This window comes from Eublepharis macularius, chromosome 2 (assembly GCF_028583425.1).
Source record: "Eublepharis macularius isolate TG4126 chromosome 2, MPM_Emac_v1.0, whole genome shotgun sequence".
Lineage (NCBI taxonomy): Eukaryota > Metazoa > Chordata > Lepidosauria > Squamata > Eublepharidae > Eublepharis > Eublepharis macularius.
The window spans coordinates 168223525-168237061 of record NC_072791.1 but is presented as its reverse complement, the minus strand read 5'-3'; the positions used below and the strand labels follow the sequence as shown (position 1 = coordinate 168237061).

Sequence of the window (13537 nt, the reverse complement as noted above, 5' to 3'; positions counted from 1 at the left end):
CTGAATCCTCGATTCAGCCCAAGGATTGCTAATCACATTTTAACGATAGTCTGCAATCCTGTTTGGACAACTGGAACTCAAGACTTGTTCATGTAATTCCAAACCATGGTTAGTTTGACATTGTACCTGATCCAGCCCAATATGTTTTATTTGATCTTCCCATTACTGTTAACTATATGTAACTTGAAATGCCTGCCTGTTAACTACAGACTTAATTACATTTTGTGGAACCTCAATTGGCTTTTGAATCCTGAGCAAATGGGAGGTTTATCTTAAATGTAAAATAACTTAGAATTTAATGTGCACTGAACCTACTCATCATTATTAGAAAGAAGGGCCATGTTTAACATTATTTACTCTGTTAAAATATAGGGGTCAGCAAAACAAGAAACAGAGGTTTCTGGGACAGCTGACATTAACCAAGCCTGTAGATGACTGCCTCAGTGTTTGTTTATACATCCGATTATTCTGAGTCTGTAGGATTCTTTATCAAGGGTCATGACTCTTGAGAAAACAAATGTTGTATTATCTTAGTAATTCCAAACTGAATAGTCAGCTAATGAGTTTTATAAGTTCAGAGATCTACAGAGTTACATTTTGAGATGAACACTGAACTATTAATACTGAGACTCCGCTTGCTCAAAAGTCACAAACACAAAAGTACTGGGATATAAATAATCATCAAGGCTTACCTAGAGACGTGGTTATCAGCAACTCTTTGCTGTTCTGTTGTTCTGCTGGCACTAGGATAGAACTTTCTGAACTTATAATATTACTATTACAGAAGTTAAAAATGGGGCTAGCTCTATAATGAGGGGACTGGTGAAGCAGATTTTGGGGAGGATCAGCCTCTACGGTTGCCAGGTCCCCTTACCCTCCTTGTAAGAGGTGAGGGGGGACCCGGCACCCACCTTGTTCTTTGCCTTCGTGCATGAGCTTCTGGGGTGGCTTGATGACATCACTTCCAAGAAGTGCCGCCATTACACAGGGCCTGAGAGTGCTCCCACACTTCACAGCGGGCCGATTTGGCCCAGTGTGAAGTGCAGGAGTGCTTCTGAGGTGGTGTGATGACATCACACCACCCCAAGAGCATGCCTAGGAGACCTGTTTCCTCGACTTTGCCTCCTGCTGGCCAGGTGAGTGGTAACGGGGTGTGTGTGGAAGGTGAGAATGGGTGAGCAGTGGTGAGGGATGGAATGTAGGAGTGGGGTACCTCCATCCCTCCAGAAGAGCTGGGATCTCTAGCAGCCTGCCATACTGCCTACTTCCAGCCAGCTATCCTCTTCCACCTCTGCTTAGGGGCTAGAGGAGATGATCCTCCATAACTCTACAACCTCCCCCCACCCCGTTTTTTTAGAAGCAGTGCAGTACTGACAATGTATGTCAGTTCCCAGACTCTCACAAGATTAATACAAGAGGTTGGTCACCATTTTGGTTGCCTGTTGCCACAGCAACCAACATGGTGGCCAAACTCATGCAAGTGGCTGTAATTTATAGGAATCTGAGAAGACTTATAGGGCGTGCATGGCTTGCTCTGTTGTTTTTTAAGACACAGAGCTAAGGAGGATTGTCTGCTCTGGCTCCTATATGGAGGCAGCAGCAGCAGTGATGAGGTATGTGTGCAGGGATTACGGCTGTTGCCACAATCTCAAATGAAAAACACCTTCAACCTATTACTGGATGTAAAATGTTCCTTATTATGAGTCAAATGTTACTGTTTACTGGGGATAGTGCCTAATATCTGGCTGTGATTATTTACTACATTTATTTTGTCTGTACTGTTTTGCCTTTCGGAGATGGCTTGTAAAAATGGTGTGTTTTTCTAAAGTTGTTATTCTCTGCTTATATACTATTCTTCTAGACAGATTAATGTCCCATTCAGAGCAATGAACAAGGTCAGTGCTATCATTATCTCCACAATACAGCTAGGGCTGAAAGGAGTGGCTTATCCAAGGCAATCTATTGAGCTCATGGCAGTAGTAGGATTTGAACCAGAGAGTGCTGATTTGCATCCCAACCACTTTGGCTACATCTGCAGGGTCTCTAGAAGTTAAGTATCTGACTGAGTGGGTGGGGGGATGTCTGTAGTGCACTGATCCAGAGGAGTCAGTTGTATTAATCTGTAGTAGACATGGGTACAAACCGCAAAAAAAATGAACCATGTGGTTTGTGGTTCATGGCATTTTCACAAACCAGGAACCAAAAACTCCCACAAACTGGGGCAAGTTCATGAACCAGTTACTGGTTCGTGATTCATTGGGTTTAAATGCCCCTTTCCAGCTGCTTAGCGGTGGCAGGGAAAGGGGCATTTAAATCTCTGGATCAGCTGCTTGTCTGGGAGATTCCTGACAAGCATCTGATCATTTAAACAGAGGCTGTTTAAATGGCTGTTCCCAGCAGCAGGGAAATGGCCATTTAAACCCTGCCATTTCTTTGCAGCGGCAGGGAAAGGGGCATTGCTGTTTTAAAACGAACCAGTAGACCAGTTCATGGAAGTTCGTGGAAACAAGCTTCCACGAACCACTGGTTCGCGAACCGCGAACCAGGCTGGTTCGTGGGTTTTTTTGGTTCGTATTCAGGTTTGTGCCCATCTCTAGTCTGTAGCTGCAAAATAGTAAAAAGTCCAGTAGCACCTTTAAGACTAACCAACTTTATTGAGGCATCAGTGTAGTGCACGGAGGCACCATACAGTGCACAACCTGCTATTTCATATACCACACAGTGGCTAAATAATATTTTAGACTGTTGATGACACATTGAAAGACAATTCTGTTTTCCCAGTTTATCTTTAAACAAAAGCATCACTCTCTTGGCTTTTAAATCAATGGATAAACTTGTGCAACAACAAACAGTGATAAAGTTAGGACTGCTAACTCTGGGTTGGGAAATTCCTGGTGATTTGGGGGTGGAGCCTGGGAAGGGCAGGGTTTGAGGAGGGAAGCGGAGGTACCTCAGCAAAGATGCCATAGAATTCACCTTCCAAAGCAGCCATTTTCTCCAGAGGAACTGATCTCTGTAGTCTGGAGAAAAATTGTCATTCTGGAAGATCTCCAGGTCCTATCTGGAGACTGGCAACCTTAGGTAAAATGCCTTCAGTAATGCATAATGCTGGAGAAGGGAACTTGCCAAGTGATCCATGTGTGTACAAGTGTCCCTAATTTCAACTATTAAATTTTTGAAGGAATTCAGTAAACAGAACAAAATAGCTTCCAAAATAAAAGGTTACATTGTTCTTCAGTATTGTAAAGGATCTAAGTTTAAAAGACATATTAACACTTATTTCAGAGGCACACCATCAGGTTCACTTGCTGTGGTTCTAATTGCTAGATTAAACCAACAAAGACATTTAGTAGTTTTACACAAAAGAGGACCTATGGCTTGGATGCCACCTAATTTTTCTGTCGATGGAAATCCTTCCATTCACAGAGCCATGATGACTCTCCCTTCTGCTACAGCCCAAATTGCCTCCCCTAAATGCTGCTTCTGGAAGATGGAAGAGCTGTTTCTATGGAAGCTTGTTTATGAATCCTATAAAAGTGAAGAGCTCTTATTGTCATCTGGAATATTTTACTCAGCCAAATTTGACAAATGCAAAGTTGGCACACAATACTGTTATTTAGTTCTGAAAAATTATATTACAATTGTTATATATTGGGCTAGCTTCGAGGAAAACAGGGCTCCTCAGGTAGCCAATCCTATTGGGAATTAGGGTTATCAGCAACCACTCGTTTTCCCTGGATAGAAGCCAATTGCGATCGTGTAAACATGTTACCTTTTGTTTAGTGCATGTAAATGAAGGATCCTAGTGCCTGTGTTCTTATTGGGGAGTTACTGAAATGGGGTGGAGTTGGAGGTATATATATTTGGCTCCCTCAGGAGCCACGTTGTTCTTTTGTTGCCAATAAAGGACTACTATGAGCTGAAGTCACTGCCTGGCAGCTATCACTTGAGCACTAAGCTCAATATTTAATAACAATACAAATTTTAAATGCACATTTTGTGGCTCTTATTGTAGCATGTTATAGAAAATGACTGAAACTTTCATTCCACCTGAGATCTCTTTTGTGTTTTGCCAGCATAACAATGCAAGAAAAATGCATGTAAGGTATAATTATAAAATAGTTTTGATAGCTCTGAAGATCATTATGAGAAGGTCTATATAATGCTCAAGAGTATTGTTGATCCCAGTGGGATCTGCTCTTAGGTAACGATAAATTGTGTTTTATAGATCATCAATTTTCACCTTTGCAGGAAGCATAATTCAATGTTCTCCTGTTTATTTCCCTTCATCTTAAAAATGGTGGCATAAAAAGCTGGAAATAGTTGTTGCTTAGTTTTTTAAACCTCATTCTTATTCATTTAAAAGTTTTGGTTCAGGTTGTAGTCTTCATTGTATTCTTCCACAAGTATTCCCATGCCTCCATTGTTATTTCTTTGTTGAAATTTATGGCCCACTTCACCATTTGTACTTTAACTATTTCATCTTCAGTATACCATTTCAGCAGTACTTGGTATACCCTGGAAATTTCCTTCTTGTCCTCTTTTAAAAGTGTCTGCTCTAGTTCCGAGTTTTCTGTTCTAATGCCTCCCTTTGCACAGTCCGAATTATAGAGATCTCTGATCTGTCTGTACTGAAACCAATCATAATTTAGTGATAACTCGTCCTGTGTCTTTATTTTAAGTTTAGAAGATTCTATTCGGGTTATCTCCTTATACGTTAAACACTGTTGCTCAGTATCGACAGCTCTCGGATCTATTACCTCATATGGAACCACCCATAGGGGGGTTCCTTCTTGTAAATAATCTCTGTACTTCTTCCAAGTTGCATATAGGCTTCTCCGTATGTAATGATGTAAGAACATAGAGTTCACTTTTACTTTATCATACCATAGGTATGCATGCCATCCAAATATTTTTTTATATCCCTCTAGGGCCAATAATTTCTTATTCTTCAGCATCATCCAGTCTTTCAACCACACTAGGCAGATTGCATCATAGTAAAGTCTTAGATTGGGCAGTTGCATTCCGCCTCTTTCTTTTGCATCTTGTAAGACTTTCATTTTCACTCGAGGCTTCTTGCCTGCCCAAACAAAATCTGATATTTTCCTCTGCCATTTTTCAAACTGCTTAGAGTCTCGAATAATTGGCATTGTCTGTAGCAAAAACATTACTCTTGGTAACACGTTCATCTTAACTACGACGTGTACTAATATTAAAGAGAACATTTACAAAATGATTTATCGTTGGTACATGACACCAAAGAAGATTGCGCTAGGGAATTTGAACACTTCTAACAAATGCTGGAAATGTAAAAAACATGAGGGTTCCCTGTATCATATGTGGTGGACGTGTGGATTTACAAATTGCTGTATATGGCGGAAATGGATAAAATGACAAGAAAATTGAGAAACCTTGACCCAGGGCAGTTCAACACAGACTGGGAGAAGCTGAAACAATATTTGGTGAAGAAATGGGAGGTGGGAGGAGAACTGTGGCAGTTTGAGAACTATTGAAACATAATAAAATGCAGAGGGGGGTGACTTTACTGGGGGGTGGAGAGGCAAATGAGAATTTCTAAGCAGCTACCTTGTTAGATTGTTATATATAGAATAATACATAGAATATTGATAGAAAATAATTAACTATAAGGACTGACTAACTAATACTATTTTGGGTAAAAATTGTATAATGTACTAAATTGAATAAGTCTACCTGAAGATATATATGGGTCAAATTGATTGATAACTTTTGATGATAGTTATATAGATGTATAATCAAAGTAGAATAAAAATAATAATATAATTAAATATAACTAAAGCAGAATGAAGATAAGATATGCAGAAAAAGTAACATATAGAGTATAAGTTAAATTGGTTGACTTATATGAATGTATGGTTTATATGATTTATGGTTTACAGAAATATTTGAAATTATGAAAAAATGGGACAAATTGTCTAACATGGAAGAAGGGACTTAAAGATAGGGTACAGAGTATTAAAAATAGTTAAAGAATTATTGCTTAGAATAAAGGGAAAGTATATGTTTGTTAGATAGATGAATTTAAAATGAGTAAGGGAAAAGGGACAAAGGGTTGGAAAACTGTTGGAAGTCTACAAAAAGGGGGGGAAAGGGAGGGGGTTATAAATTGGGAAATGGGGGAATTGATTGTAATGTGAAGTTAAATGATTCTAATCCAATAAAAATTTTATTAAAAAAAATAAAAGTTTTGGTTCAGAAAGGGGATGGGAAAGAAAAGGATTTACAATAGTGCAGCAGAAAAAGACTGAAACCCAATGATGGCAGCTGATGGGGAAAAATGAGAAGAGATCAGGCCTGAGGAAGGAAAAGCAAACAAGGGCTTGCAGCCTGTCTAGGCATATTACAAAGGTAAGTGAACAGCTAACTTTCAATAGAAACCAAGAAATCAGGTCTTCCAGATAAAAAGCCCTAGTTTTGATCTCCAAAGTATTAGGAAAACCTTGGGTGGCATTTGGATGCCACTTCCCTCAATGTAGTAGCATAGTAGTACAATAATATTCTAGAACATAAGAAGTGGAAAGTATTTTATACAAGAGTTACCATCTAGTACAGCATTTGGGTTGATGACATTAATGTAGCCGTTTCTGCACTACACTTGCTATAGTGTCTCCCTTAATCCTACAAGGCACGCAGAAGTTATCATAGGGATAAATACTGTTCTCATAAAATTGTGCATAGCAAGCACATTGTTTCAGTGCATCTAATATTGTCAAATCTCTCTCTCTGCAGGCATCCTCAGTTCTTCCTTAAGTCATCTTTACCTTTCTTTTCCAAGGTCTAGAGTCTCATTCTGAGAACTATATCAAGAGAGATTTTTTTTAAATTGAATGTGTGCTGGAGGAATAGCAACCCCAAAAGATATCTTCCTGTACATCTGGTGAGAATATCCTGCAGTGCTTTCCAGAAATTCTGGAAAGATGCCTGTTCACAAATGAAAGGCATAAGAGAAATTAAAGTATTGAAGATTCATTGGACTAGTTAGTGTGACAGCTTCATTATATAGCTCCATGGTATGAAGAAAACTAAATTGATTATGGTTATATCTCCTCTTACTATATCATGGAATGTTCTAAATTCATAACATTTCAGAGATGGAAAAATTATTGTGTGTTTTTGAGCGTGTTAGATTGGGGAGTTCAAAGACCTGAATTCAAATTTCTGTTTGGCCGCAGATTCACTGGGTGACCTTGAGAAAATATTATTTTTCCATCTGCAAATTGGAAATCATAATTACCTATTGCACAGGTTACTGCAATGATAGTCAGTGGCTCTTTTTTTAAGCAGTGTTCCCCATGGGGCACGCACCCCATGTCCCAGGAAAGTGGGCAATTTCTTTAGAAATTGGAATAATTTTATCATTACTAGGGGCCCAACTTGCCCAAGACAATTACATCAAAGTTTTGCAGATGCAGAAGCTGTGTTTGAGGCTGGGTGGGATAAGGCATACCACTATTGAATACTAGCCCGTAAAACAAAACTCCCAATAGTGGATTAGAGATACGCTGGTAATTAAAAGGACTATATTAAATATTATTGTTTCTGTGTGGTCAGGGTGATGTGCAAGACATACAATAGTCATGTGGCACTTTTGGTCGATAGGAATTGTGAATGTGGCTCTCCACAGTCCACACTGGGCTCTTGTGAATATGAACAAGATAAAGATTGTAAAACATTGAAAAGTTCTGCATAAATTATTTATTTATTTGCTTCATTTATACATCACCTTTCTACCCAATGGGGGCTCAAAGCGATTTACATCATTATCCTCTCCTTCGTTTTATCCTCGCAACAACCTTGTGAGGTAGGTTAGGCTGAGAGGCCTATCACCCAGTGACCTTCCATGGCAGAGCAGGGATTAGAACCTGGGTCTCCCCCATCCCAGATACTTTGGGCTCAGATACCCCAATTGATAGCATTTGTAATAGTGATCGAGCCCCGGGAATTTTGTCCCCCTAGTCCCCCTCTCTCAGTGGGCCTATTTCTGGGTCCACAGAAAAAGGCTACCAGAATACAGAATGGTTTTAAGCAACTTTAATATGAAGAGCAACTAAAAAAATCTTGTACAGCTGTCAGTTAGCCCTGTTCTAGACCTACTACAGTTGCCAGCACAAGGCTGGCAACTGGCAACAGACTTACTTTGTGGAGGGGGCCCTCACCAGCTAAGTAATGATGTTGTTGCTGATGTGCTGATGTTACTTCTGGGGGCATGAGAAGAGACATCAGCATGTCAGGATGCAACCCATTGCCCCTCCCCCATTTCCCTCCCGCTGGCCAACTGAGTGGTCTCAGGAAGAACCCACTGGTAGTGGGAAATCTCGTGCTGGCAACAGGGACACTGTAAGCCTGGAATTAACTAAGGTCCTTCAATTTTAGGGCACGCACACAAATTACTGCTGTAAAATATAAGGAAATGTTCTTTAAATTGTATATTTTGTCAGTACAACAGCCAATTCCCATTAACCACATGAGTACAGTTGAAAGTTCTTCTGCAGCAAAAACTACATTGCTGTCTAAGATGGCTCTCTAGTTGCCTCAGCCAAGAAAAGTGTGCTGTTGAACTCTGCTGTCTAGGAGTCTGTAGTTCAACCCATACAGATAAATGCTGTGCAAAACTCAATGGAAATACTTTCTTCTGTTAATTTCTTGCAATTCTTGCTTTAATAGAGGAATCTTCTATACCTACATTTCTTTAGATAAATGGTTTGACTTCGTGTAAAGCAACTTCATAGCATTATGAGTTTGATGTATTGTCGAAGGCTTTCACGGCCAGAGAACGATGGTTGTTGTGGGTTTTCCGGGCTGTATTGCCGTGGTCTTGGCATTGTAGTTCCTGACGTTTCGCCAGCAGCTGTGGCTGGCATCTTCAGAGGTGTAGCACCGAAAGACAGAGATCTCTCAGTGTCACAGTGTGGAAAAGGATGATGAAAGACACTGAGAGATCTCTGTCTTTCGGTGCTACACCTCTGAAGATGCCAGCCACAGCTGCTGCCGAAACGTCAGGAACTACAATGCCAAGACCACGGCAATACAGCCCGGAAAACCCACAACAACCATTATGAGTTTGCTTGCTGGTTATTGTGATAAATAGGTTTATGATTTTATATAAAGTGACTCCAAGTGGAAGATGCAGAAAGGGAACTGGCAGAAAATAACGTTAATGTTCTTTAATGGATGTACCGTGGCCTTCTTGAATGGGCAATTCACTTACAGGTATAGAACTCAACTGCTTGGCAGATGATGTTCAGAAACATAGTTTTGAAAGGTAAAATTCAATTCCAGTAACACCTTAAAGATAAACAATTTTCCCAGGAGCTTTTGTAACTCAAGCTCCCTTAGAGTCTCTACACAAGACATCTTGTAGGATCAATTGAAAGATCTTACACTTTTTCCCCATTGTAGATACACATGCACTGCTAGGGAGGCAGAGTACACTTGAATATATGACCACACAGAAAGTAAGTCACTTGAGCATCCCCATGTAAGATGTCTCAGATACAAGTTTGAAGGTAGATAAAAATGTGAGTCAGCCAACACCGAAGCATGTTGTAATACTGGGTCTTTCTCTTTCTGGGGATCCAATGTGGGGTACAGCATTTCTTGCCTTGCAGGTTTGACTAGTTGCCACCACATGATCTCCTTGTAAATAAAGCAAATATTAGGGTGACACTTGAAGTTTTCATTGAGCAGTACAATCCTAAGCAGAGGGACACCCTTATAAATCCATTGGCTTCAATGGGCTTAGAAGAGTGTAACTTCACAGTACTTGCTCCAGTGCAGCTCCCGGAAGTTCTCACCACATGTGGAAGAGGCATGCACATAACAATATGTCCATATGTGTAGTTACTTACAGAGATCTTTTTGGTAGTGCAATTTAGTAATAAAGCAGAACTGTGAGCAACAGTGCCACGGGAAAAGCTGTGGGGTGGTTCAGGACTTAGTGCAACAATTCTGCCAAAACATGGTATTTGGATGATACCACCCATGTTGACCCTTGGTCTGTTGGCTGGCAGAGTTATTCCTGATTGGCTAACAGGTGCCGGATGCACTGACTCCCATAGAATCCTCTGTCTGGAAGTTCCATTGAATTGTGCAGAATCCAGTTTTAGTGGAAATGGTATATATCCATAAAATAAACAAATTCCATATAAAGACATTTATCTACAGAGATGTTCCATGCTGTATACTACATATATCAGAGAAATGGATATACTAATTATGACTACATAGTATCTATCTGTGAATACTTTCCCATGATAAAGTGAGGAAGAAGATTTAAACAAGAACATTTACATCATATGCTGAAACACACTTTCAAACTCAGGCATGGGATAATATCTTCAGTTTTAATGGACCAGTATAGAAATATAAACAGTGTGTGTATAACAAAGATTTCTTTTGCATGAGTGCTGGACTGTCTTTCCAGATAGATGCAGCTGCAGAGGTCTTTCTTTTCCTCCTTACCTCAGAATTTTCATTATTTCTGCTCTCTCTCTCTCTCTCTCTCTCTCTCTCTCTCTCTCTCTCTCTGTGTGTGTGTGTGTGTGTGTGTGTGAGAGAGAGAGAGAGAGAGCACTGCAGCTGTTTCAGTATCCAAGCACAGCTAAAACCACATATTTCACCCATGCTTTTCAACTGATTTTAATATGCTGAACTATAATTTTAAAAAATGAAATAAAAATAGGTTACCTCATGAAACACTGACCTCTGCATTCATTAATTACTGTACAGATACAGCCCTGAGAGAATGCAGGCTCCTCCTGACCATAAACAGCTACTGTTTGTTAGAAAGAATCACAGAATGGATTTTCAAGCAAGCCTGACGGTTGGAGTTTTATACCAAATCCTCAACTACTTCCTATCTTCAGCTAGTCACCAGACAGGAGAACAAAGCTAGGAGAGGGAAAATCCGCGGCTCCTTACTTTACACAGCCCAAGCAGGAGCCTTTTCTTTTACTCACAGAACAGCAGCAGCAGGACGAGAGGGAGGCTCCTCCAGAAACCCATTTTCTGGATCCTGCCAGTAACCGAATCCCCAGTTTCACAGTTCTGATCGGTTCATCCTCCGCCAGCCAGTCCGGTGCTTGTGGGGCTCCTGGCTAAAATTGCAGGGGAGGCAGATCCAGCTGTTTCAAATCCAGCTGTGTGTGTGTGTGTGGGGTCCGCCCAGGAACTGAAGTTTATGAGCAAACTAAGCCTGACTCTCTGAACACACACAAATATGGGAGGGGGAGGACAAGGAAGAGAATGTTGGCACTAAGAGCCAGGCTTGATACCACAATGACACTAAGTTCCTTCAACTCCTCTCCATGTTGCCCAAAACTACTAGAGGAGATTCTAAATCCCCCACTCTCTCCTTTTTATCAAGCCTTCTAGATCAAATGTAGTAACCCTTTTGTTCAGAGCAGAATAATACAATACTGAATGAAAGAGTGCAATAATTATCATCCTATTTTCCTATCACTTTCCTTTAGAAATGCTTGAAATTGTAAGTGTTGAAAAACACCTAATCATGGAAATTCAGGAAAGGACCTGTGCATTCTATGCTTCACGTGTCCTGTCATTATTGTCATCACGTGTATTTGTTGGTGTTAGGATTTTTTTTTAAGTTACCATGAAACAAAAATAGATAATGCTTAACATTTAATTACATTAAAACTAGAGTTGTATCCAAACAACAGTTTGCTGAGTTTCTCTTAGAATAGGTGTTTGTTGCCTTCCCTCTCAAATTTAAGCCCTCTGTGTTCCCCCAAATCCATTCTTTGCTTACAGATATTAAAAGTGATATCTTCTGTGTGGTAGCCTCCACCTTATGGAATGGCCTGCCTGAAGAGGTCAGGAAAGCTCCCACTCTCTTGATTTTCTGCAAACTATACAAAACTGAATTATTCAGAAGGGCATTTTACACAGTCAGTAAGGCTCTGTTGAAAGGAAATGGTTTGGATACAGGATTTGGGAAAGGGACAGGTTCCGTAAACTAATACTACTGCGTACAGTCTGTCGATGTAGGTATGCTCTTACTGGGTAGTTTTCATGTTGTTTAATATGTCATGTTCAAATTACTTATGTTAATTTTCAACAATATTTTGTCTTTGTATTCTTGTGTTTGAATTTATTCTTTGGTATTCCTGAAGTTTGTTTCTTTTCAAATTTATGCAGTGCATACCGTATTGTATTGTATATTGACTATCCTAGCTGGTGATCATATTAACTTAACTGTGTAATCCACCTTAAGTCTCAGTGAGAATGAATGAATGAATGAATGAATGAATGAAAATGAATGGTGGCTGCTGTGGGAAAGGAGAATCAGCAGAAACACTCCCCCTTCCTTGTGTGAGGAGAAATGCCCTTCCATTCTCTTAGTTGAAATTAGGGTCCTACTTATTGGAAAGGTTATGTATGGTCCACTGGATAGGCAGTGTGATAGATTTGGAAGACCTTCTGCAATGGACTCATGTAACTTTGGGCAAGTTAAGAAGTCACTGTTATTCAGTAATATGAATAACAGGGACTTCTTTAATGAGCAGGAAGGGAAAATACCACAAAGATTTTAGCTGTGTAGTTCTATGTAGAATTATTTCAGTCTAAACCCTCTGAAGTAAATGGTTTTAAACTAGAATAACTCTGCACATAAGATTGTACTGCAAAGCACTTTAAGTTGCTATACAGCTATATCTGATTGAGGCAATCTAAGACACCATTTGGGGGGATTCACCATAGTAAAGCTATTAATGAAGTGTCAAAACACAAAACATGTTGATTTGGTGTAACTTCTATTCTGGGCAATCTTAATTTTCAAAAGAATGTTTAAAAAGACAGTCTGAGGTAACACCACTGGCTGTTAACTGGTCAGTAATTCAGAGGAACTCTCTGTGTGTAACAGATCTGACCTCAGTGAATTCTAGGGAATTTCTAGTTGGAGGAAGCCAAGGAAGAAAGGAAAGTTACAAACAGAAAGGAGCAGAGTCTGGATGGCTTCAGCTGTAGTTTATATAGGAAAGTTTATATCAGAGTTTCAGTGATAAATCACCATAAATCCTGCAGTAAGACAACTGGGAGGCAGAAGAGACACATGGTTTTTACGTTGATTTGCTCAGTTTAGCACTGACAAGAGCTTCCTGGAAGACCATTTTAAATTTCTTACTGGGGCACTAAGTTTTTTGAAGTTCTTATGTACTAACTGAGCATATTTTTACAGTTATGCGGTACAGGCCAACTAAGTGGGTCACAAGGACCATGTCATTCCAGTTTTGGTCCATTTACATTGGCTCTCAATTTGTTTCTGGGCCCAGTTCAAGGAGGTAGTGCTGACCTTTAATTGGGATCATCATATTCTAAGGATTGCCTACTCCACAGGAACCTACCTGACCACTACATTCATCTTAAGAACACAAGAACATGAGAAAAACCCTGCTGGATCAGACCAGTAGTCCATAGTCTAGCATTCTGTCTCACACAGGGGCCAACCAATCTTCTGAGGCTCTTCTTTGAGCGCTCACCA

The 13537-nt window shown here is 40.0% G+C and overlaps 1 protein-coding gene across 1 annotated transcript in view; it reads right to left on the bottom strand.

Annotated features, from left to right (window-relative positions):
- Nucleotides 1-11062, bottom strand: part of LOC129324534 (TGF-beta receptor type-2-like) — a 54939-nt gene extending 43877 nt beyond the window's left edge. The window contains exon 1 of the mRNA XM_054971841.1: nucleotides 10998-11062. Within this exon, the coding sequence (XP_054827816.1) occupies nucleotides 10998-11043 (46 nt within the window). The 5' untranslated portion in view covers nucleotides 11044-11062. The remainder of the gene's footprint in view (nucleotides 1-10997) is intronic.
- Between the last annotated feature and the right edge of the window lie 2475 nt (nucleotides 11063-13537).